Source organism: Martes martes (assembly GCF_963455335.1).
Source record: "Martes martes genome assembly, chromosome: 12".
Classification (NCBI taxonomy): domain Eukaryota; kingdom Metazoa; phylum Chordata; class Mammalia; order Carnivora; family Mustelidae; genus Martes; species Martes martes.
Window position 1 is genome coordinate 78,545,237 of NC_137900.1, and position 25,829 is coordinate 78,571,065.

At 41.8% G+C, this 25,829-nt stretch overlaps 1 protein-coding gene across 1 annotated transcript in view; it reads left to right on the top strand.

The window, feature by feature from the left end:
• Positions 1-25,829, top strand: part of PAPPA (pappalysin 1) — a gene marked incomplete at both ends in the record, with an annotated part of 234,337 nt that overhangs the window by 85,888 nt on the left and 122,620 nt on the right. Inside the window, one exon of the mRNA XM_080820674.1 lies at positions 22,718-22,846. Coding sequence (XP_080676800.1) covers positions 22,718-22,846 — 129 coding nt within the window. The remainder of the gene's footprint in view (positions 1-22,717; positions 22,847-25,829) is intronic.

Below are 25,829 nucleotides of genomic sequence, written 5' to 3' on the forward strand. Positions count from 1 at the left end.
GGACAGGCATGGAGGCTGAGCTCTGGGTGCTCACACTGGAGGAGAAGAGATAGGGAAGCAGTGTCACCGCAGGACAGTAGTGCCCTGAAGGCAGAGACAGAGTGGCTTCTAACTCAAACTTGGAAGAACCGAGGTACAATTAAGGAATGAAGAGTGGATTTTTTTTTTCTTTTGCCTGTTGGTCTGCTAGTGCTTTCCAAGTGCCTAGAACAATTACAGGCACCAAGTAGACAGTGAGTAGTTTTGAGTGGCTGTTAAATGAAGAATGGGAAGGAGTTTACTGGTTGAAGAGAAATGGAGAAGCTAGGATTTACTGAGCACCTACTATATATGTCAAGAACTTACTAAGGGTGTTACTCAAGTGAGCTCATTTGATTTGATCTGCATAGCAGCTCCACAAAGTAGGTGGTCTTCTTCCCAGATTATAGATGAGGATCTGGCTCTCGGACTTTCAACAGCTGTCAACCTGCCTGCCTGGGGTTGTGTGTAATTCCATCAACTCCAAAGCTAGTGCTCTTAGTCCTTCATTCTCTGGTTGGACAGATATGTGTCTGTGCCTCTCTCTCAGAATTTTTGATGTAGAACTAGAAATATTCTTAGAAGTCACTTCTCCCAATTGGCTTATATGTGTATCTCAATTAATTATTCTACTGATTTTTCTGTCACGTTCAGACTTGTTAACCTGCAACCATAGTCTCTGTCTGTTTTGCCTCAGCTTCTTGGCATTCTTAATATAATTCTTAGGGAAATGAATAAGCAAAAGGAAAGGATTCATTTATAAGACCTGAGTGGAATTTCTTAGGAATATGAGTCCAGATTTTACAAATCAGATCTCAGATCGGACTCTGGACTCTTATGTGCTGAGAAACCCCACCAATCAGCTCAGAAGCTTCATTGAGCAATCCATTTACTCAGCAGATGTTTGTTGATTCCCATCAGGAGCCCAACTACTTTCTAGGCATTAGGGATGCAGTAGTGAACGGAGCAGGAAAGGTCCTGGCTCTCATTGATTCCTGCAATGTAGCTGGGAGACACAAACCAGAAACGATTTCATCATACCCCAGTTGGGTAGGATTTAGTGACTTTAGAGAAGTGGTAAGGGAGGGCCTCTGATGAGGTGATATTTGAACAGAGACCAGAAGTGTCTCTTAGTGCTTCATAATAAAGACTAACTGAGCTGCCATCACTGAGATTCTAGCCTGTTTGGAACATGGGTGTCTTATAACAGGATCTTTGGTCCTTGATCACTGTTTGGCTTGTCTTATATTTGACTGTGCTTCTGTTTTTGTTCCTTTTCTCTCACTTGGTTCAGATTCTTAAGTACAAACTTTAACACACTCATATGCGACAGAATCAGGGTTCCTTGAATGCTTGTTAGATGAATGAGTAAAGAATGAGTCAGCAGTAACACAAAGTGGAACCTCTCGGAATATGGGTCTCATGTCTCCAGATCTTAGCCATAACATTGACATGGGATCCCATATTAAGCCTCAGAGGACTGGGAAAGTGCAGACTAAATCAGGGTCAACTGAAAGCACATGTTGCTCTCTCATGCTGTTTCTATGGCTCTCAAGCTGAGTCACCACTTCATTGTTTTTCTTAGTCCTACTTCTTTTCCTGGCTTTCTGTATGTCACCCAGGCACCCATTCTTTGTTCTTGTATGTGTCCATTTGTTAATTCATTCATCCACCAAAGAGTGCAAATCAAATATAATTGTGTTCAGTAATGCTTGTTGTTTGGTTTAACAAGTATTTACAAGTGTCTGTTGTGCGCCATAGACTATGCTGGAATTAGGAACAGAGCCTTGATTCCTGGCCTTAGGAGCACACAGTTTAAAGGGAATGAACAGGCAAAGAATCAGGGAACTATTCTGCACATGGAAAGTTCTAGGGCAAGGAGCATGGGGGGTTGTGGGAAGACATAGGAGAGGTATCTCCCCCAGCTTGAGGTGGTTAACGAAGCTTCTTAGGAGAAGCAATGTCTAAACTGAGACCTTAAATGTGATTAAGGGTTGATCTTTGAAGAGGTTTGCCCTAGTACAGATAGTTAAAACTAGGTAGATTCTCAGTATACATTGATAAAGGAATGAATGAATGAATGAATGAATGAACGAACCAACATACTACACTTTATGGGAGCAGTATATGTTCGGTCAGAGACCAAATGGAGTTTTGAGGGAGGAACATAGTAATCTGGGCTATTATCCACTCTGGTTCTTAAATCTGTTTCATCCCTTTTAAATGCCATAGAGTACTCCATAGTGGGAATGTGCTACAGGTTGTTTAGCTGTACCTCTAATGCTGGGCATTTGCATTATTTCATATCTCATTCTATTATAAGCCAGTGCTGTAGTCAGTACTCTTACAGGAACCTCTTTGTGGGCACATGTGACCACTTCTCTAGAGTTGATACCAAGAAATGGTATTACTGGGTTGTAATCTGTGGGCCTTTGTCATTTTAAGGGTTACAACCTCTGGTATTCTGAGATGGTGAACTAGCTCACAGCCCGCCAGCAGTGTGCAGCAGGACCTACTGTTTCTCATTGTCCCTACGACCTGACAAAACAGAAGTGCTTTGTCTTGTCCATTTCATGATTGAAAACATGGATTCTCATCCATGGTCTTGTGATTGAACGTCTTGAGTGAGCATCTTTTCAAATTTATTGGATATCTACACTTTCTCTTCTGTGACTTGTCTATGAATGTCTTTAATTTATATCTGGCTTTTCATGTCTGTTTTCCCATCTGTTAAACTGGGAATTTGATGTCAGCCCTCCTGCTTACCCAGCAATGGTATTGGGATCTAGGGTAAAATAGGTAGTCAAGAGAGAACCAGCATTTATAAGAAGTTACTCTTTGTGTAATCATTTATACATTGATATATTTTTCAAATGCTGATTTAGTATGTTCCCTGGCTGGGAACCATGTCACTTTCTGAAAATACAATGGATAAGGAAATAAGGAACACCAAACCAGCTTCTGCCCTCCGTGGGGGCTAAATTTAGTCCCTGTGTTAACCACCATCACATATGCCGATAGCAACTAGTAGCACTAACATCACTGCTACTAACTACCATGTAGTGAATACTTCAGATATGCTCAGTATTTTTATAAACCTACCAATGAGGTATAGGTATCAGTAGGCCTTATATTTAGATGGGGAAGCTGAGACTCCAAGAGGTAAAGCCATTTATTTAAGTAAGATCTCACCATTAATAAATGGTAGAGTCAAGTTTTACATCTCCTTGCCTGACCTCCAAAGGCTGTTCCTTGCAAATTACTGAGCACAGTCATTGCTGTGACAGGCAGAGCATAAGGTGGCATCTTGATGGATGGAGAAAGTCGATATTTCAATTAGCTTTTCTTGTTTCTAAGGTGCATTAGAATAAGTACACAAAAGAGAACAAACATATTCCTTTGTCTTTTGAACATTTAAATAGATGAGGAGGGGGAGACTTGTTGAGCGTGGAGATTGTCAGACCATCGTGGTTTCCAGTCATGTTCTGCTGAAATGCACGCTTCAGGTCAGACCTCTTCCTGAGTAGGTCCTCCCATGCCAACCCAGATAGTCTCATCTGCATTCTGATATCCTGCCCACAAGTTCTGATGAACAGCAACAGGAGTAAGAGCTGTCTCTCCAAACCCAGAGCAAATACCTCTGTTCCTAGCCCAGGCTAGCAGGCTGTTTGGTCAGCACAATTTTACTCTATTTCTAGAAGCTGGGCATCATCTTCCTATGACTCCCTCTTGTCAGTCTTAGGCCAAGTACCTCTCAGAATGAAATATGGGTTCTGGGAATATTAGAGAAAGCAAAAGTGTTTAGTAAAATCAACAGATCTCCATGGTCAGCAGCAGTGTCCATGGAGGTGCTAACTGTCTCCATACCTTCATGATTTTGAAAGTGTGAAGGGTTCCTGTTTGGTGCTAACACCACTGAAATGACTTAACTGAATTTCTATGGTTCAATCTGACGCACCACTCGACTTTAAAGTGAGTTGTTACAGTGTCTCTTCAACAGATGTTAAAGAAGACCCACAGAGGCTCCACTGATAAATTTATTCATTCGCTCCTTCGAGAACGAGTGCCCTATTGCATTCGAGTCTCCATGCTGGCGCCGGGATTCTGAATCTTACAGCTGGATAGGAGGTCTGGGCTGAATAATAGCTCAAATTAAAAGAGAATTATAAGTTGAAGATTATTATTGTGAGGTTATAATAGAGTATAATCCCTCCTTGAATTAAGGGGAGAGATATAGAAGTCAAGACGGGAGAGGTAATCAGAGGCCAGATTATGAGGAGGGTGTGGCCAACACTACAGAGTTTGGGTTTATTTGTTGGGAAATAAAGGAACAAACCAATCAGACCTGTTTGTTTTTTTTTTTAATAAAATTGCTCTGGGTACTGTGTGAAGAAAGGACTGAGGGAGAATGAGAAAGTCCATCCAGAAGTTATTGCTGAAGTCTAAATTAGAGATTATGTTTACTTGCATAGTGAAGTGGATGGATTGGAGGTTATGTTTTAAAGGTAGAATCAACAGCGTTTGGTGACGTATCAGACGCAAGGTTTCAAGAAGGAGCTGTCCAATGACTTTCAAGTTTCAGGTTTGAGTATTCGGAATGAGGGAAATATTATTTCTGGAAATCAAAGAATAGATTTTAATTTAGTATGTTATTAGAGGGTGGGGTAGGTTATGAGTCCCTTTGGAAAACAACGCGTTAGTGCAATGGGATTTTACAGTGGGTGTCTTGATAGCACCTACTCCTTTGTTCTTTTGCTGTTCGCCCTGAGGGTTGGTAGGATGGACTGGACTTAGTTGTGCTGCTCTAATTCCTGATTTTTAAGAAAACAAATAAATGAATAGGAAGGAGAAGAAAAATAACAGCCATCGGAGTAATTACAGATGTGGAAGGGATGGAGGAATTTATCTCGCACTGGACATTGGCAAGAAGAGTGGACAAAATCCATCCAGTCTGTGCTCAGAGATGATGCGAACCCTTAGGGCAGGTCTTAGTGGGTTTCTGTTGTGTCTGTTCTAACAGGAACCTCAGACATTACTTTAGAGAGGCTGAATTCAAAATTAAGAGACCTGATTCCCAGGCCAGAACACAGCTGCCTTGCTGTGTGACCCTGACTGGGTCCTTCCAATGGTTTGAGTTTGAGCCCCTGCTTCTTCCCTTGGAAAAAAAAAGGGGGGGGGTTACATTTCCCATCCGTGCAGTCTCGCAAGGGGTATCCTGAGAAAACCAATGAGATAATGGGCATGCCAGAACACGATGTAACCCCGGGAACCATAAAGCTTTAAATGTTCCTGATTCTTCCTATTGTTTGGTTTTCATTAGGCTTGTTCTTGGCCAGGGCCAGTCTGGAGAGTATGTGTGAAAGGCAAAAGCACAGGCGTGCACAGACACACACATGAAGCAGTTTCCCGTGAAACTCTAACCGGAGTTACTAAGGTTCAATGTTGGATTAGAGGAAAGGAAAAACAAATTGCACTGTAATCTCTGTAACTCAGCTAAAGAAAAAGAAAAAAAAAAAAAAAGAAGAAGAAGAAGAAGAAGGGGGAAAAAAAATCCCTCCAAAGTGCTGGCCATGGAATCAGACCTAGATTCCAGCACCGATCTCTTAAAATTTTTGCTGAGACCCTGGCCCGCGACTCCCCCTCTGTGGACCCAAGCTGCCCTTCTGTGAAATGAAGGCACAGGTAGATGACTCCACAGTACATTTTTGGCTCCAACATTCTGTTCAGACTCTTCTTGAGCTCATCTGCCTTGAATGCATCTAATTCAGTGAGGGTGAAGGGAGCAGGTCACATGTCACATGAGCGAACGGGTCTGCACTGTGAGCTCACAGACTGGCCATCTCTAGAGAAAGCCTTCTAGACACACGGGGGCTCTCAGAACTCCTCACAGATATCCTGTGTCTGTCTCAGAGCCTGCCAAGCTCTCCCTCTGTGACAATTTCAGAATGTATCCATGTATTTTTCCTGTTTGGCAGCATTTTGACTTGACCGTGAGACCCCAGAGGTGGGGACTAGGTCGTACTTGCTACATGATCCTCAGCTTCTGTGTGCGAGGCCAAGGCATCGAGTAGATGGTCGATAAATGTAGGTAAATTCGATGCATGTATGCGTGAGTAAACTCTGACAGATCTATAAGTCAGAAGTTGGTGATAATACAGATGATGGATGGTATAACGGAGGCCTGTCTTTTAACTTCTGAGGTGGATTAGTTACCAGAGAATCAGGAGGACAAAAGAGAATTTTCTAGCAGTGTCCTTTCTTCTCTTGGGTCCTCAGGTCCCCTATCCTTAAAGTGAAGGTCTTGGGCCAGATGATGTACGCCAGCCTTCCATTCATCCAGCAGGTGTTGATTTGGCACTGTCTTTATCACCTAGACCATGGGCTAGGCAGTGGAGATTAATAAGCCAGTCAATAAAGGAGTCCTAGCCCTCTAGAAACTTCATCGAATTAGCATAAGACATGAACAAATAAACAAGTCATCACAAACTAGTGAGAAAGGTTGTGGTGAAAGAAGGAGATGGGTAGGAGCTCCTGACTAGCTTAAAGGGCTCGGTGGGCACCTCGGGGAGAAGGGTAGCACCTAAGCCAAGGCCGGGGTGTTTAGCAAGGGGTAGGAGTTGAGACTGCTTGCTCCTGGCAGGTTGGGGGCAGGGGGGTGGAATTTGAGAAAGAGAGGTGGGGAGAAGCCAGTAATGATGGCTCTAGAGTGCCCTGCCAAAGGGGTCTGGGCTTCATCCTGAGGGTGCTGGGGAGCCACAGAGTGTTAGGCAAGAGGATCCTGACCAGATTTGGTTATAGGACAGGTCTTTGGGGATGTGTGGCTCTCACGGGAAATGTAGGGCTGGAGGCACAGGTTGGAAACGGTCAGAGAAGTAAGACACTTGCCGGAACTGGAACAGGAGACGGGCAAGCTGGGCGAGGAGAGAACCAGACACGCTGAGTACTGCAAGGGGAAGGATGTACCTGGTGACTGGCAGCGGGAGGAGGGGGGAGGGCGGGTCACAGCAGCCAACTATGGTCCTCACATCTCAGAAACCAGGAAAGCAGAGTAGAGGCATTGTTGAGTTGGGATGAGAGGAGGACGCATTTCAAAGGACCTTCCAGTTGCCAGCTTTGAATCAGTGACAGGAAAAGGGCTCGAGTTCACTCTGAACCGTAAAATTTCTTCCCTGTGGAGAGACGCAGGAGCAACTGAGGTGAGCTTGTGTGTGAACATGCATGTGTGAGTGCACGTGTGTGAACATGCATGTGTGAGTGCACATGTGTGAATGCTTGTGTGTGTGTGTGTGTGTGTGGTGCGGGGACCAGATAGGACCTGTGAGTCCACCTGTGTTCATCATCCACTGATTCTCAAAGTGCAGTCCAGTGTTCTGAAAAGGTCCCCCGGGGGGGTCGTGGGGTTAATCTTCTGTAGCACTAATACCTATAACATTACAAGGCACGGGCTTTGTTTTCTACCCAAGATTAATCATTCACTCATGGGCTTTAATACAAGCCAGACACCACCTCACTGTGCCTCACGCAAAGCAGTGCCAGTCCCCACCCCACCCCCCATGCTAAAGCTGGCTTTTGCATTCTTGTTGTCGGATTGGGAAGTAGGTTTTTTGTTTTTGTTGTTGTTTGTTTGGTTGATTGGTTGGTTGGTTTTTTTGGACCCGGCTTCAATATACTATGAACTGAAAAGTTTGGAAACTTCCATCCAAGGATGTTAGTCCAAAATACCAGGAAAGCTGAACTCTGCCATTAATTATCTGTATGACTTGGGGGCAATTCATTCCCCTTCTCTGGGCTCTCATGTCCATCCCACGATTAGAAACTTGGAATAAGTGATACCCAAAGCGATCCAGCTCTCTTCCTGCATTTTTGTGTTTCTTTCTTGAGCTAAGCTCCTTGTATACAAACCCCGTCTCCAAAAATCTGAAGCCGAGAACATTCTGAAGTGCTCAGCCCCACTACCATCTAGGAGGTGGACTCAGAAACTCTCAGACCTGGAAGGAGCATCGAAACACTGACATTCTACCAGTGAGAGAATCAAGCCCAGAGAGGGGAGGACACTTTCTTAGAGGATACTACCATTTGATGGCAATTCAGGGAATTGAACCTCGGGCTCCTGATTCCCAGTCCAGGTGCTCCTTCCCTCACATAGCAGAGTGCTGGAGTTTGGCCAACCAAACCTGGGGACTCCACTTTGAGTCCGGCTCTCTGTGATCACGGAGAGGTCTCCGATGAAGCTCGGAGTGAAATCGTAGAAAGCTGACATCAGTAACGTCATGGCAGCTGGTGCTGGTGAGGGGGGTGGTATAGGAAATGAGAGAACACATTTGGCCAAGCTCAGGGTCCATGTGACCCTCCGAGAGCCTTCATTTCAAAACAAACTCAACCTTTTAGGTTCAAGTTCTCCCTCTCGTCAGAAACGTGACTTCCTGCTTCTAAGAAGCCGGGCTTACAAAAGGGCTTAGGAGGCTTCGTGGACATCAAATAGCTCTTACAAAATAGCGTTTTGATGAGTTAAGTGTAAATGAATCAGAAACATAAGGATTACATTTTCCCCAAGTGCACATGGGTTTCAAAATTTGAGGGGAAATGTAGTTTGCTAACTGCACGCCGGCTTTCACCGAACCCAAAGCATTCATGGGGCGGGCGGGCAGGGGGTGGGGGAGGTGGTGGAGAGAAAGAAGAGAAAGCCCAGCCCCCAAATGGTTTTAGATGTGGTGCCAAATTCAAAAATGCTGTTGGGCTTGCCCTCTGTCAGTAATAAAATTGCTGGCCACCCAGAGAGGCCACAGGGAGGAGAAAGGAGATTGCTTTCCCCACTGGTCCCTGGTCCTCAACAACTGTGTTCTGTTAGTGCCCCTCAATCACCAGCTGTCACTGGGTCCCTGCTCTTTCGACTCACTGTCCCCTGCTTGGCCTCGATTTTCACACCATGCCGCATGCCTTGTTTACCTCCAGCCATAGCTGGTGTTTCGGCTCCCAGAGGCCTTGGCGACCCGTCAGCTTGTCGCAGACCCCCAGCTCTGTAATCACGAGACCTGTCCGTCACCAGCAGGGGTGTTTGGGGAAGCTGTCACACATCGCCTTTGGTTGCATTCAGGAAAAACAAGAGTCCCTTGTAGATCTTTCCTTTTCCCTCTCTTTAATGTTATCCAGGTGTGGCATTTTCCCCAAACTGGCAAATGTCTTCCCTTCCAGTCTGCGCCTGACACAAACAGCCCGTTAAATCTCAGCACCTCTGTTACCTTAGCCCAGGATTTGAGGCTCTGGATCTTTTATAATTTCCACATTGTCCCTCTATTCTTTCCCTTGTATTTTATTTCATTGCACCAAGAAAGTAGAAAATCATTTCAATTGGTGGTAAAAGATGATTAAAACAAAGTAACAAAGGCCTTGGCTGAAAACTGTTAGTTTTATTAAATTTGCTACTGTGTTTTAAATTGGTACCAGGGCAGCTCTTTAGACAATTCTATCAAAGGCTGCTGGAATCAATCGGTTGCGTGTATGCATTTGCTCCTTCCTGAGCTGTGGACAGAGTGGAGGCAGCGTTGCAAGCAGGGAAAGAATGAATTTCCTGTTACCTGGGTGTGAGGGGCAGAGTCTGGCCCCACTGGGAGGGATCCGAATGCCCAGTGGACTTCAGAGCCCTGCCAACATACTCCCATTCATTTCGTCAAGACTGTGGGTTAGAGCTAGTCAATGATGGATGTTGTCCCCCAATAGCAAGACCAAAGTCCCAAGTCTCCCCAAGCCTTTGGCATCCTCCCAGACACGACTTGGTCCCTGCTCTGTGTTGGTGCTCTGAGAACCCTACCTCAGGTACAAATACCATTCGGTACTTGATTTATCCTTCCTTTTGCCCTTTGAACTCTTTGAGACCAATGATGATCTTCCTCTTTGGGAATGACTCCTACCAGAAACTCCATACATGCTTTTTTTTTTCCTTCCTTTTTCTTTCCCTTTTTCTCATTCTCTTTTTCTTTTCTTCTTCCTTCCTCCCCTCCTTCCTTTCTTCCTTCCTTCCCTCCCTCCCTTTTTTTCTTTCTGAATAGAAGAAAAATAGTGAGGTCCAAAGAGGAGAACGGATTCATCCAAAATCACTACCATACTCGAGGGAAGAACTGTTGTCATTTCTCCTGACATGTAGTCCAGGTGGCCTCCATGGTGATCGCAGACTGTCTTGCAGGCTGTTTTGTTCCCAAGGGCATGGGATGCTCTCCATCCCAAAACCTTAACAACCACTTCTGCCCGTAAAAAGTAAAACCAAAGTGCCTCTCAGCCTAGAACAAAAGTTAAGTGTTCTTTTAAGAATTCAAGGTGAAAAAAAAAAAAGAGAATTCAAGGTGAGGAGTGCCTGGGTGGCTCCGGTCATGGTCTCAGGGTCCTGGGATTGAGCCCTGCATGGGGCTTTCTGCTCAGAAGGGAACCTGCTTCCCCCTCTGCCCTTCCCCCTGCTCGTGCTCGTTTGCTCTCTCTCGCTCTCTCTCTCTCATAAATAAATAAAGTCTTAAAAAAAAAAAGAATTTAAGGTGATAAAAAAAAAAACAAATTCAGAGTGATACCCAGACAACACTGGAATTAAGGAGTATATTGTTATGTATGACTGTTAAGGAATGAACTCTAGCACTCTGCTCCAGAGGCATTTAGTGAGGAAGGATGTTTTGTCGTAGGTTTAGTTCTCTTTAAAGAAAACAGTATGGCGTCTCCCATGGGCCAGAACTTGGCAGGGACTCATCTTGTTGCTGCCTCATGCACCTCAGGAGCGGCATTTGCTCTCCCTACCACCACGTATTCCATTTCTACCTTTCCCCTTAAACCAGTTATCTATACAGCTACCAAAACGGTCTTCCACAGAACAAGTACGATTGCGTCATTTGTCTAGAAAGCCGGTGTTCTCCTCCTGTTCCTGACTTGGTTTGTCCTTCCCTTCTCCAGTCAAGCCAGAAAGCCTCCTTTGGGAAGTCTTCTCAGATGCTCTCCTTCTCAGCCTGGGTCAAATATCACTCCTCCGCGCTCCCATAGCCCCTACACTTTCTAGGCTGTGTTAAAGACATCTATTTGGATGTCCCTCTTTTCCCCCAGTGGCTTCTGAGCATCCGTAAGGCAGGACCATAGTTTGTTGGTCTTTGCGTCCCAGACCTGCAAGAACCTGGGAGGGCTCAATGCTGTCTGCACAAATCAATGGATGAACAAATGAAATGATATAAACACGTTTAGCCAGAATTTGAAAAAGTAGTGAAGACAATAAATATAATTAGCGTAAAACTAGCTAGCTGGATGTGTTTCTCCTATACCCCTTTTTCATGGACACTAAAGATGGAGTGATATACACAGATTTGTGGTCTTGTATTCATGGAACATAGTATGTGTTACCGTTTATACATAAAAAGATACAGGAGAGCTGCCAACCAGAAAGTTCTTGGTAGCTGCCTCAAAGTAATAGAATTTGATATGATTTGACTTGATTTTCAGTTCTTTTTTTATAGAGCTCTAACTTGTTAAAATAAACATGAGTGATCTTTATGGTTAGGAAAAAATAAAGCAATTATGATAATATGCTGTCATTTCTCAATTAAGAAGAAAAGGTCAGCTCTCACCCTAAAAATATGTTAGAACTGAAGTGACTTTCCTCTACAGCTCTACAGAAGAAATAAAATGTAATTCAGTCTGAGTTGCAGCTTCGTGAAAGACTTTAGGGGTATGAGGAGGAGCTTGACTTACCTTCATGTAGTCTTAGCCTTCTGTTTTTGGATTGGGTATTAATTGGATATTAATGTCTTGTGTACTAATGTGTGCATATCCAAGGAGTCAGCTCAGTGTCATGGAAAGGTCAAAGGTTCCAGAGTCAAAGAGCATGGTTTAAATTCTGCTTTATAATCTGTGACCTTGGACAGATCACTGCATTATGCCGGACCTCAACTGAACAGTGCAAATGGTCTCCACTTTTCAAGTTTATATTAGAAATCGTATGCAGAAATTTGGTGAGATAGCTAATCTAAAGATATATCCAGTACAAAACATCTATCCAGATATTCTAGATGAAAACATAACTGATATTACTATCATCCTTTAAAATGGGTGACTAAGATCAGAAAAGCAGAAAAATATGTGGCCAAGGGCAAGACATAAAATGAAACAGTACTAGACGGGTAATTCCGAAGCTGATGTTTTACTGTTGTAGTTGGGATAAGGGAGAACCATCAGCTTTGGCAACTGAGTGGATTGAATATCCTTGCTCATCCCATGAGAAGAGATTTGGCCCTGCAAGTTTTCAAGGTGAGGAATGGTAACTAAGGCTTTCACAATCAGACAATTATATCAAAGGCTGCATGTTTAGTCTACATGTTTAGTGAAAAGGTTTACTAGAGGACAAATACACGTGTGTATATTCTAAACCTCATGAAGATTGAGGTTTGAGTTTATACTGTGCAGTATGATCTGGAAATGCCTGAGTTGGGCAACTACTGAGAAGAAAAGAGAGAGAGAGAGAGAGCGCAAGGGAAAGAGAGAGAGAAGAGAAAAGGTTCTAAATTAGTGACATTCCAGAGGTACCTAGAAGTGAATATGGAATCACTCTGGAGGAGGATATAGATTTGACCCAGGGGGCATGTGATTCCCACTGATTAAAACCTAACAGGCATGAGGTCACACTTCAAAATTGAAAGCACAAAAAAAGTAAACAAGACATCTAGAGAAGGGTCAGCAGCCAATACCAAGATTTTTGTTGAAGTTAGATCTTGGTAACAAGTATGAATGTTACTTAGTACTTTAGGGTAGATGAAAAAAACAAATAAAATTAGGAAATATGGTCTCCAAAGATTAGAAGGACTGAGAATGGGGAGGAAAGAGCAGAAATCAGGAAATCCAACAAATCCAGAAGAAGGCAAGAAAGTGGGAAAATAAATATGCAAAAAAAAAGGAATGATTATTGGAAAGCACAAAGAAGATGTGAGAAATAAATCTAATACAATAGTCATTCCACTAATCGGATTAAAGTACCGATGAAGGTTTTCAGGTTGGAATTAACTAAAGATAAGTTCACTGAAAGGTAAAAGGTAATGGAGTGGAAAATATTTTCCAGGCAAATACTCAGAAAAATAAATTAATATTCATCAGACAAAGGAAATATCGAAGCAAAAATATTACTAAGATAAAGAGGTCACCATTTAAATGATGAAAGGAAATTATATAACAATTTTGAGCTTAAATATTCCAAATAACATGACCTGAAAAATGTATAAATCTACTATGCCTCTTACCTAAAGTAGTGATAAATCCATAATGATATTATGATATTTTAACACACCTTTCTCAATAATTAATAGATCGAGCAAACTAAAATAATGATCTGGAAGATTTTGAACAATACAAAAATATGTTTCATCTGATAAAAGTATATAGAACCTTGCCAGTGAGTTAAATTATATACATATTTATTTCTGGGATCTGTAGAATATACTTTTTTAAATTTACCATATCATAGGCCAGAAAACAACAAATATTAAAAGAATCAGCATCACATAGAACATTATTTCTTTCTTAAGAACATTATTTCTATGCTGCAACACATACATACATAAATAAATTAATAAGAGAAAACTTTTTGGTAAATTAAATATATAACCAAGAAGCAAAGTCTTGTGTGAGATATTAGCAGACAGAATTCAGCAGTATATTAAAACCCCCACACTCATGCAGACACGAACATTGTACCTAGCCTAGATTCTCCCAGAATGAGAAGAGATTCTAATGTTAGAGGGTTTCTGGATTCCATTAATTCACAATACTAGCATATTAAGTGGTTTTTTTAAACAAGGTTGTCTTACTAAGATGCCAAATTTAAGTCTCTTGTTAAAATCAGTCCCCCTTATGATCAGAACAAAACAAAATTATCTAGGAACAGAAAGGAACATCCTTAAACTGCTCAAGGGTCTGTACTGAAATACAGCAGGTACTATGCTTAATGATAAACTATGAGAGATATTCCTTCTGATCCCAGGGTCAAACCAAGAATGCCTTAGTAACACCATTGGTCCTACCTGGCACAGGTGGACAAGAAATATAAATAAAAATTCTGAGCACTGTAAATGAAGAAACAAACTATTATTACCCTTACCTATAAGAGAATACATGGAAAAATTAATAAGGATCAGCAGATTATCAGCATTAACAAAATAATCTATGAGGACATCTAAATAGAATACCTATTTACAAAACTTAATTATTTTTATCAGCCCCCAAATATGGCAGTACAATTATAGAAATGCATGTACAGGTGTGTATATATATGTGTATGAGTAGATAGACAGAGTAAAGCTACCATTTATTATAGTCTGACATCTATAAATGCTTAAAGTTAGGAATATATTCCTGATAAAATATCATCCCCATTTTTATGAAGAAGGATTTAAAACTTTACGGAAACCATAAAGGGAGACCTAAATAAATGAAAAGATAAACTCTGTGTAAAAATGGGAGGATGCAATAAAATAAAGATGTCTTTCCTCCTCAAATACATCTATAAATTCAATGAAATTAGAATCAAAATCCCAACAGGCGTTTAAAAAATGAAACTTTAAATTCACGTGGGAAGAACATAGGCATCTTTTGAAGGAGTAAACCAAAGTATAGAATGGAGTTGTAGCATAAATCAAGACTTTTATAAAAGTATGGAAATTAAGATAAAGTGCTGTTGATAAGATGATTAGAAAAAAAAAGCAGGCCAATTAAACAAGATAAACCAGAAGCAAACTTACCTAAGTACAGAATGATATATGGGAAAGGTGGTATTACAGTTTAGTAGTGAAAGGATTAACTATTATATAAAAAATGCTGGACAAATGGCTCATTCATATTTGAAGGGAAACAATCATTACCACACATCACTTTTTAAACTATATTGTTTATGATCAAAGCCATATATGTGAAAATAAAAACCATAAAATTATCCAAAGGAAATAGAGGTGATTATTTTATGACTTTGGAGGAAAGAAACATTTATTCAATAATACATCAAAAGTGCAAATCATGAAGGACATGATTTAAAATTTCTGTTCAACAAAGCAGCATAAACAGAATGAACTAAAGAGGAGTCCTAGACTTGGAAATCGTATGTTCAGTAACTTTAATTACAAAGGATTAGTATCCGTTATATGTAAATATACTTATCTAGTAATTAAAAGAAAAAGAACCCAATTTTATAAAGGCAAAAGTGATGAACAAGCAGGTAACATAGCTAGGAGTCTACATGGTCAACAAACATATGAAATGATACTCAAGCCTGTTAGTAATCAGGGAAAGGGAAAATGACACAGTAATTAAATGTCATTTAATATCCACTGGATTGGCAAAAAATTAAATGTTAGGCAGACTCAAGTGCTGGCAAGGACCTTGAGTATTGGGAAGTCTGTTGACAGTGTGTTAATTGGTACAACCATTTGGGAAAATAATTTGGCAATAACTATACAGTTGCAGATACAGTTGCCTTCAACTGAACGAAACCACTTTAGATAGACTTTGTTCAGAAGATTCTTGCTCTCTACACAAAGGAAAATGAACACGATGTTTTAAAGTAACATTATTGGAAATAAACAAGGTTAATAATAGTAATATTTGTATGTCTTCTTTGGAGAAATGTCTGTTCATGTCTTCTGCTCGTTTTTTTACTAGATTGTTTATTTTTGGGGTATTAAGGTTAGTAAATTCTTTATAGATCTTGGATTCTGGCCCTTTATATGCCATTTGGAGATATCTTCTCCCATTCCGCAGGGTTGCCTGTTAGTTTTGTTGACTATATCCTTTGTTGTGCAGAAGCTTTTTATCTTGATGAATTCCCAATAGTTCATTTTTGTCTTTGTTTCCCTTGCCTTTGGAGATGTGTCTAGCAAGAACTTCCTGTGGTCGAAGTCAAAAACGTTGCTGCCTGTGTTCTTCTGTAGGATTTTGATGGATTCCTGTCTCACATTTAGGTCTTTCATCCATTTTGAGTTTATTTTTTGTGTGTGGTATAAGGAAATGGTCCAGATTCATTCTTTTTCATGTGGCTGTCCAATTTTCTCAACACCGTTTATTGAAGAGACTGTCTTTTTTCCATTAGATGTTCTTCCTGCTTTGTTGAAGACTACTTGACCATAGAGTTGAGGGTCCATTTCTGGGTTCTCTGTTCAGTTCCATTGATCTGTGTGTCTGTTTTTTGTGCCACTACCATACCATATTCATGATTACAGCTTTAAGTCTAGAATTCGGATGCCCCCAGCTTTGGTTTTCTTTTTCAACATTTCTTTGGCTATTTGGGGTCTTCTGGTTCCATACAAATTTTAGGATTGTTTGTTCCAACTGTATGAAAAATGCTGATGGCATTTTGGTAAGGATTGCCATGAATGTGTAGATTGCTTTGGGTAGCATAGACATTTTAACAGAATTTGTTCTTTCAATCCATGAGCGTGGAATGTTTCTCCATTTCTTTGTGTCTTCCTCAATTTCATTCATAAATGTTCTATAGTTTTCAGAATACAGACACTTGAACTGTTGGGTTAGATTTATTCCTAGGTATCTTATGGTTTGGGGAATATTACTCAGCCATCACAAAGAATGAAATCTTGCCATTTGCAATGACGTGGTTGGAACTAGAGGGTATTATGCTAGGCAAAAGAAGTCAGTCAGGGAAAGACAAATACCATATGACTTTACTCATATGTGGAATTTAAGAAACAAACCACATGAACATAGAGGAAGGGAAGGAAAAATAAAATAAGATGAAAATTGAGAGGGAGACAAACCATAAGAGACTCTGAACTCGAGAAAACAAAGGTTGGGAGGAAGGGTTGGTAGGGAGGGGGAAGTGATAATTGGGTGATGGGCATTAAGGAGGGCACTTGATGTAATGAGCACTGGGTGTTATATGCAACTGATGAACCACTATATTCTACCTCTGAAACTAATTGAAAAATTAATAGTAATAATAATAGAAACAACCTAGGTGTCCATCTAGAAAAGAATGGTCAAATAAAATATGGTATATCCATACAATAAAAGACATCACTGAAAATAATGAGCTAGATTTGCATGTATCAATATGTGTGATCTCAAAAGTAATGCTGGGCAAAAGAAATACCAGCTACATACTGAAAATATGGTATTAAAACATTTATGAAATTTAAAATAAGTAAAACAGTGCCTATGTATAAAAAGTACAAAAACATTCATGATAAAAAGGGAAGAACACACAGGTGGGTTGAAAACAAATATATAGAACAGTGTATTTTATTTCTTTTTACAACAGAAATAAGAGATGAAGAAAATACGACAGGGTTATAATTTGACAAATCTGGATAGTGAGCCTTCCAAGGACATTTTTTTATAGTGTTTGCTCTGTTTGACTATATAACTGATATATTTGCTAATTAAAACAATAATAATGGTATGTATAAAGTCATTTGGCACATCATCTCAGGCCCAGAAAATGACTGTTTTCCTTCTCTTCCCATTCTTGGCTGGAAGTTGGCATACAAAGTGCCTGGGTATTACCCTCTGACTCGCAGCCTAAGGCAGAACTGGAAGATCTGGGCTCTTCCTGAGCCAGAGGCATCCTAGGTGGTCCCCCCACCATGTCTTCCAGCTCAGACAGTCTGGGTGGTAAATCCTGAACTACACCCATTCTCAGTGCACAAGTCTAACTGCTGAGGCAGCTTCTAGCTGGTAGAAACGATGCTGCACTGCATTTCTCAGGAAATTAGAACTATGCACTGCAGAGCTGATCGTCTTCCCAGATTTCCATTTCACAGAAAAAAGAAGTGGATTGACAGAGAGAGGAAATGGCTTGTGGTAGTGGTAGTGTTTAAGGCAGTGTTTATTTTTCTCCTAACTTTTAGAGCTTTCCAAGCGGTCTTTGTATGTGAACTCTACTTGGCTCAAAACTAGGTCTTTTAACTTCTGTTCTGTAGTATTTTCTCATTCATAAACTCTAGAAGTGCTATCTTGCAATGGAGTTAGATAGACCTGGCTCAGGTCCCTACCCCCAAAGCAGTGTCACTGTAGGCCATAGAGTAACCTTCCCAAATATGACTTTCTTCATCTGAAAGGGGCGATCATCATTATTCCAGAAAATGTTGTTTTGATTAAATGAGATGATTCATAGGAAGTAGTGAGCTTAGTGCCTGGCATATGACAAGTAGGTAACAAATGGAAATGACAATTGCTATCATTATTGCAGAAGAAGGAGTTTCAAGAAAGCATGACGCAGTTACACAGACTCTGTGGGGAGACAGAGTGTGATCAGTGAATGGTATGATAGAAACAGTAGGGGATCAATAATGAGTGATCAAGAGACTTTAGAGAGTATTTCCTAGAAGTTACAAAATGGGATACTTCCATATTGCAGTGAGGCTCTCCATCCCTCTTTTCTGATATGGGATGGGAATCATATATCATAACTAGAAGGTAGAAAAACAGACGCAGAGAAGTGAAGTGACTTGCCTGTAGATTTCAGATGGGCTTTAATGGAGTTACAATACGAACAACACATCAACACTTTAAGAAATATGCATTTTTGCTAAAAGCAAGGTCAGGTGGTCCTTAGCCTCCTTATGGATATTTATGTGCAAAATAATATTTTTTAAGATAACGATTTCATAATCTGTAAGTAAATTTTACTGAAAGATTGGGCTCTAGGCACCACTGGCTGGCTCAGTTGGTTGAGCGTGTGACTCTTGATCTTGGTGTAGGTTCGAGCCCCACATTGGACGTAGACATCACTTAAACATAAAATCTTTAAAAAATAAATAAATAATATAAAATATTGGGCTCCAGATCGCATATACATTACCATTAAGGTGACATTTCTGGGGATAAGTACTGAAAAATCATAGCACCTAAAAATGTTATGTTTATATGTTTGTAATTGCCAGAAATGGAGAACTAACCTGATACATCACTTGAGACATTTGTGGAAGAACAATAGCTGTTAACAATATTTTTTTTAGAAAGTCATGCAAAAGATACATAAAACAATGGCTCAAAAGTAGCCAAGCAATCTCACCCCATTTCAATACTGCAATTTAAGTTTATTAGCTGGACGCATGAAATTAATCTGAGATGTAGTTTGAGGAGTTGACCAATAAGTACCAATGGAGGTTTTCTTAAAAAAATAATAATAATAAATGATGCTCAAAATTCTTTAAAGGTAACCAGAAGTGGTGCAAATTATCATGTTTCAGATGAAGTGGTAACATTTTAGTTCCCCCCAAAAAGAGTAAATAGGGAGTATGGGCTTGGTAGTGTGCCCCCCATCAAGGCTCTAAATGAGAAGATTTTGAGCTGGGGAGTGGCTTTGGACCTCAGAATAGTCTGATGGTGTTGGCAAGCCTGGAAAAGGGAGATACCAGGGGCAGGTTCAGACGTCAAGGTCGAGATGTTGGCAGCAGCAGGGATGTAGAGGAAATGACATGGAAAATTTGGGGGTAGGGAAAAGTGACAGGGTTTAGGGTCTGCATGGAGGTGGGAGGTGCAGGAGAGGCAGGAATTCAAGTGACAGCATAAGACTTTCCAGATGGTTTTAGGAGCAGTTAAAAGGCACAAATTGACATCAATGTCCCACTTCTAGACCATCGACAAAATAGGTCCTAACCTCCACTAAAGCCTTCAGAGGCCACTAGTGTGTCCTTATGAAGGAATTCTATTCTCCTGAGATGACTGAGCAAAGAGCCCTCATTTGGCATTAATTTTGATTTCAACTTGAAGAAAATGTAGTTTTGTCACAAGGATTCTTCAGTGGAAAAACACAATATTTTTAATAGCAGTCGTACTGTGCCCCATTCTCTGCCTTTTTACCAAGGGAGTGACTTGGGCTTCTGTTGTCCTATCTGAAAACTTGGGGTAACAACCCCTGCTTCAGAGAGCGGCTGCCAGGCTTCCGTGAGATAAGGACGCATAAGCCATGCGCACACAGTTGGAAGAAGGACGCTTATCAGGGTCTTCCTACCAATCAGCGTGTTCTGTGTGATGCTAGTGGGTGAGAAAGAGGTGTGGGTGGAAGTTATGGGGAGACAGATTTTGCCCCAGGGTAAGACAAACCTTCTGGGATCCAGAATTTTCAGAAATTGGAATATCCACATGGAGCGTGGAGCGAGAGCAAGCTGCAGACACAGAGGGTCTTCTAGCCAAATGACGTGGTAGGGTGGAGGCTTTCCACTAAGCTATGGCACACACAATAGGTGGTGTGGGTTTGGCTAACCGAGGTTACATGTGGCTATCTGTCACTCCATCCCTCCTACTAAAGAGAGCATCGCTTAAGTCCAGTGAACGAGAATCTTCATTTAAGCGTTCATTGTAATGGGTTACTATTTATTGACCATCACAGCCTGGGCACGTCTGTGCTTTCTCTGTGTTCTCACATTCAGTCTGTAGGAAACTGCTGTGAGGTCAGGTCGATGACTAATTCGAAATGGGCTCAGGGCAGTGAAACACCTGCCTGTGACTTCTCAGCTTGTCAGCGGAGAAGCCAGGTAGAAACACGTGTTCGCTTGCCTCGGACTTGTGTTTATGGAGAAACAGGAGGAGGATGAAGGAAGGAGGGAGGGTGGTGTGGGGGGAGGAGGGAAACGTTCACAAATCTTCGCAGAGCACCTAAATATTATCAGCCATAAATCATGTGTGACACACAGTACACATGAAAAACACAATGTAGAGAAGTACTTTTCACACCCTCCTGCGATCCACAGAAGTTCTCCATCTGCTTCAGACCGTGGCCATATGCCCCCAGTGGCCTGCGACGTAGCCCGAAGAAAATTTCTTATTTTATTTCATAACACGGCCATATTTGTTTAATACAAAACATGCCTCCATATTTTAGAGGAAAATGAATATACAGTAGAATCCACGGCGTCTTTATCTTGTGCCTCTGTGTATCCACCGGGAAAACTACTCTCCCCACTTTCAGTTTTAGAAGAACCACCGGAAAAAGTGTCCATGTGCTAGTCGAGAGGCGGATTAAAATATCTAATAAACATTTTTAAACAGAAGAAAGAAAGCCTATATCCACAAATTAGCACCCCAGAAGTTTACAAGCCCACAGTTATTCATACATTCATACATATAGTATCTCGAGATTTGTATGCATTTTACGTACTGAACTTTCAGGGACAGAACACTGATGGAATCCGCAGGGACTTCTGGTCTACCCCCCAAAATTGCTTTCTGCTCCAGCACCGCCAGAACAAACTCTCTTTGGGGTAACAGGTCCGGCATTCTTGGAAGGTTATATTCCTCACTGGTGTCCTTTAACGTTCATAAACTCGTACTCATCGCTGGGTTGAAAGTCAGGAGACTGGCTGCCCATTGCCTCTGCACCTGTTACCTTCTTGGCCTTATCCAAACAGCCCCAGCCCTAACAGCGGCTGAAACAACAGATGGGCAGGAGAACTTGAGATTTTTTGACATCATCCTTTTGTGTATGAAATCCCACCCACCCCCCAACTCTGGAATCTAGTAGGAATTCTCTTCATGATCATTTTGTGGGGTTTCCCCCCCCCCCCATGGTACTTTTTTTATTATTAAAAAGTAAATCATTAATGCAGAGGGAGATAAAAAGGGGAATAACATCACCCTTTGAAAACGGTCAAAAAGGAAACGGGCACTGTGATTTCGTGATGTGGAACTGACATAAATATATCTCTACCTTGGAGGATGATTGGCAGCAGCCAGGTTGATGGCAGGAGGGATTCAAGCAGGGAGCTGAGAGGAGCTGAGGAAGGGGAGGGAGGAAATCTGGGGGAAGGTTGAGCATGAGGAAGTGGGAGCAGGCATTGCACTGGGAGGTCTTGTGAGCAGAGGGGAGATGCAGGCTCGGCAAATTGAGGGTCTGGCAGCCACCAGCGCCTGGAATTGTAATTTCAGGACAGAATCCCTCTTTGCAAGGGATGAGATTATTAAAACAGGCCTAAACTAGGGATTAGGGAGGCAGAATGCGGGCTGTTATTCAGTAGTGTATGATTGTAAGTTGATTAACCTCTCTATGCCTCAGATTTATCATCTGTAAAATAAACATGAAAACACTAGGGCACTTGTAGGGTTGCTTTGATTCTCGAATGAGAAAATACATGGGACGTGTGTCACCCCAAGCCTGACATTCAGTTAACAGCTGCTGCAATTGTTACTATTTTAGTCAAGAGTGAGAGACAGAGAAGAGCAGGGGCGGGGGGGGGGGGCAGTTCCTGGATGTGCAGCATAAGGAAGGGGGCTGCTCACATGTATGGGGTTTCTGTTCAGTGCGTGCAAAGCGGGGAAAAGATCAGACCGATGCCCACAGAATCTGGCATGATACTTTCCCAGCTCTGTCTGCTTATTCCATTTTGTTTTCCTGGATGACGTTCTCCCAAACACCTTCATTACGGGCCACATACCATCTGGTTCTTATCCACCAGGGTTATTATAAAGGTTAAATTAAAGATAAAAGTACCTGGTAATATTCACGGCTGTCTGTCATTTGATGCTAGTCATTATTGCTGTACATTTTGGTGTGGTCCGTCATGCATAGGAGAGTGCCTTAACCACAGAAGACAATACAAATTATTGGATAACTTAATGTGCATGTGATTTCAAACGTAAGCAAGACTGATAGAAGGTACTCCAGGGGATCAGTTTTGTCTACCCCCGGGCATTGTGTCCGTATAGCTAATCGTCTTTGTGAATACCCTTCTTTGTTTTCCAGGGATCTCAGTCTTGGCAGTGTGTACCAGTACTGGGTCATCACCATTTCCGGAAGTGAAGAGAGTGAGCCATCGCCCGCTGCCGTCTACATCCATGGAAGTGGATACTGTGGTGATGGCATTATCCAGAAGTAAGTAGGTGTGATTAAGGAAGGGGGAGGGAGTGATGCTCGTGAGGTCAAGAGATGGCCAGGAGAGCTTATGGGAGGCTCTTCAGCGTGGGAGCTGTGAGCCACCAGCAATCGCTAGCAATCTGTCGATTTGTCTGCAAGTAGTTGCTGGCCTCAGAGGAAACGCAGTGGTTCTTTTTCAAACATGTATATTTCTCAAGTATGTAATACAATACATGATTCTGACAGAGCGACCATTGTGCACTTACTATGGGTATTCTCTTTCTCTTCATCGTTTTGTGGGTACGGCAAGGATTCTGTTTGTCTTTTCCACTCCAGCCGACGTTCCGTTAATAGGACCCAGGGCATCTGGGTCAAAACACTTCTACGTTCTTTGCTGGTTAACCATTTCAAGTTGTTAAAACTGCGTATTTCTTTGTTATTTCTGTTGTATCGTCTTATATGAACAATTTACAAAATGGGTTAAAAGCTCGTAAAAATAACAAAATACTCTAACTCACGGTAATGTCGAAGCCATAAATAGCAAACAGTACCCCAGAGTGAATACTGAATGTGAACATTAATAAGTACAGGGAGGCAAATGAACCAGAAAGTGAAGGACTCCACACGAGCAGCCGAAAAGGGAAAGTGTGAGTAGAGAATAGGAAGCTGTGTGTTTGCACCGTGGATGTCACTGGGACATCAGTCCATTTATCCCCTTGTCCACAGGGCAAGATATTGCACAACTATGAAGTGGGGGCAAGAAGCCATCCAGAGTCTTGCATTGTTTTTAAAAAAAAAAAAAATTTTTTTTAAACTAAACCTTTGAGTTTCTTCCTCCCAAATTAGCACAAAAATGTTGTCTGGCACAAAACAGAATAGTTTTGTCTCTGGAGGTGAAAACAAGACCAGAAACTGTTTGCAGTTAAGTTTCTTATTGCTAAAATTGTGTTCCTTATTGCTAACGTGGTTGCAAGTTACACTATTGCTAAGAGACTTTTAAAACTATGGGCCGATTTAATGACGAACGTCACACGTGGAGAGGGCAAACCAGCTATTGGCGAAATCCCTTCATTAAATGGCGCTGTTGGGTGTCGCATAGTACCTGGGCCACGTGGAATGGCAGGGACTGTTTCAGGAGGAGGAGGGGCGCTGTAAAGAGAATCCGTTTCACAGTTGGATGAAACCGCTGATGTGTAGACCGTGAATCATAGGAGTGGTACATAGATGAAAGAGAAGTGGTAGATGACTCTTTCTGGTGCTGGAGGGGAGGAGCAATTTCCTTTGGTAACATTGATTTTGTGGGATGTGATAGAAACTGGAAACCTGCTTTGGGATGAAGGGACCGGCCAGGAGTACAGCAAGGATAACCCCGGTTGTGCAAGTCAAGCGTTTGCACGTGAATACCCGTCCATGCAGACATCCGGAAGCCCTTTGCTTTCTGGTCCTCACTTCACATGGAAGGAGAAATCGAATGTTGCATATATGCCCAGGAGATGCCCAGCATGGTACATCTTTTGAACACGGCTGTGCGGAAAGGTGGTATGTACAAGGTCCTGCTGAGTGTGGAATTAGGGAGCAAACCACCTGATGGCCAAGAATCTGACTCGCCGAGCATAGAAGATAAAGCTCCTCCTTTGTCGGAGAAGGAAACTCATGGTGTGCTGTTGTGTGCAGTTAAAATCCTGTCCAAATGCAGCAACCAAACAGGACGATACAGTTTCTGGTGCTTAAGATAACACGACTAGGGAAAGGGGAACCACTCACCATTCTCTCCCACATTAAGACATCACCCTCTGGCTCTGGACACAGCTGTCGTCTGATGGAATACTGAGCAGCGGAGCAAGGCAGTCTCCAGGGAGCGTGCCCCATCATTTGTGGGCCCAAGATTGAGCTGCATGTCCAGCATGTCCAGGAAACACTTGCGGTCATTGCTGACAACCCATAATTGTGATTTGGGATTTTCTAATTTAGCACAAAGAATACAAAAAAAAAAAAAAAGAAAGAAAGAAAGAAAGAAAGAAACTCACCAGATGTGGAACCTGACCTACAACTCAGTCTGTCCATTTTGGAGCCAGATATAGACGTATTGGTAGAACGCTGGGAACAATATCATTCTTGCTGATCTAGAACTATTCTTATTTTGTTATTTTTTTATTTTATTATTAATATAAGTAGTGTTTTCAACGAGGTTTTTAAATTTTTTTTAAAGATTTTGTTTATTTATTTGACAGACAGAGATCACAAGTAGGCAGAGAGGCAGGCTGAGGTGGGAGGGGGGTGGCGGGAACAGGCTCCCAGCTGAGCAGAGAGCCCGATGCGGGGCTTGATCCCAGGACCCTGAGATCATGACCTCAGATGAAGGCAGAGGCTTAACCCACTGAGCCAGCCTTAAACCTGGGCTGGTTTAAGGCTTTTTTAGTATTTTTACCTAGAGTTGGTATGCTACACAGAAATCACTTAAGTTTCCAAATAGTTGTTGACATGCTTTGTAGAAAACCAAATGCAGCTTATGGGTGGTTCCCTCGGCAAAAACAAACAAACAAAAACTTTGCAGGAAGGGACAAATGTCATCTTAGCTAAGTGGATTCTTCACAAGATGATATGTGCTGATTCGCTCTATGTATTTAAGGGAGTTTACAAAGATACTCAGGATCAAAACTTAATGAGTCCCCAGTGGAGAAAAGCTTTGGATACATATAATGATAATATTCATAAATATTTGTTGAGCCTTCACTATGTTCACTATGTGTTAGCATTGGGCTACACTATTATCTCCTTGGGTCCTTCCAACAATTATATGAAATCGGTTCTATTACTGTACTTTACAGAAGAGACAACTGATGTACAAAGGCTGACATGGCTTTCTCGAGCTCACATACCCAACAAAGCGGAACCAAGATGCGAATCCGGGGTCCCTGTTCTCATTTGGATTTCCCATTGCCTCACTGTGTCACCAGCAGCCCTGCAAGACTGACAAGTGAGAGAGCAGCTCCATGCTCCT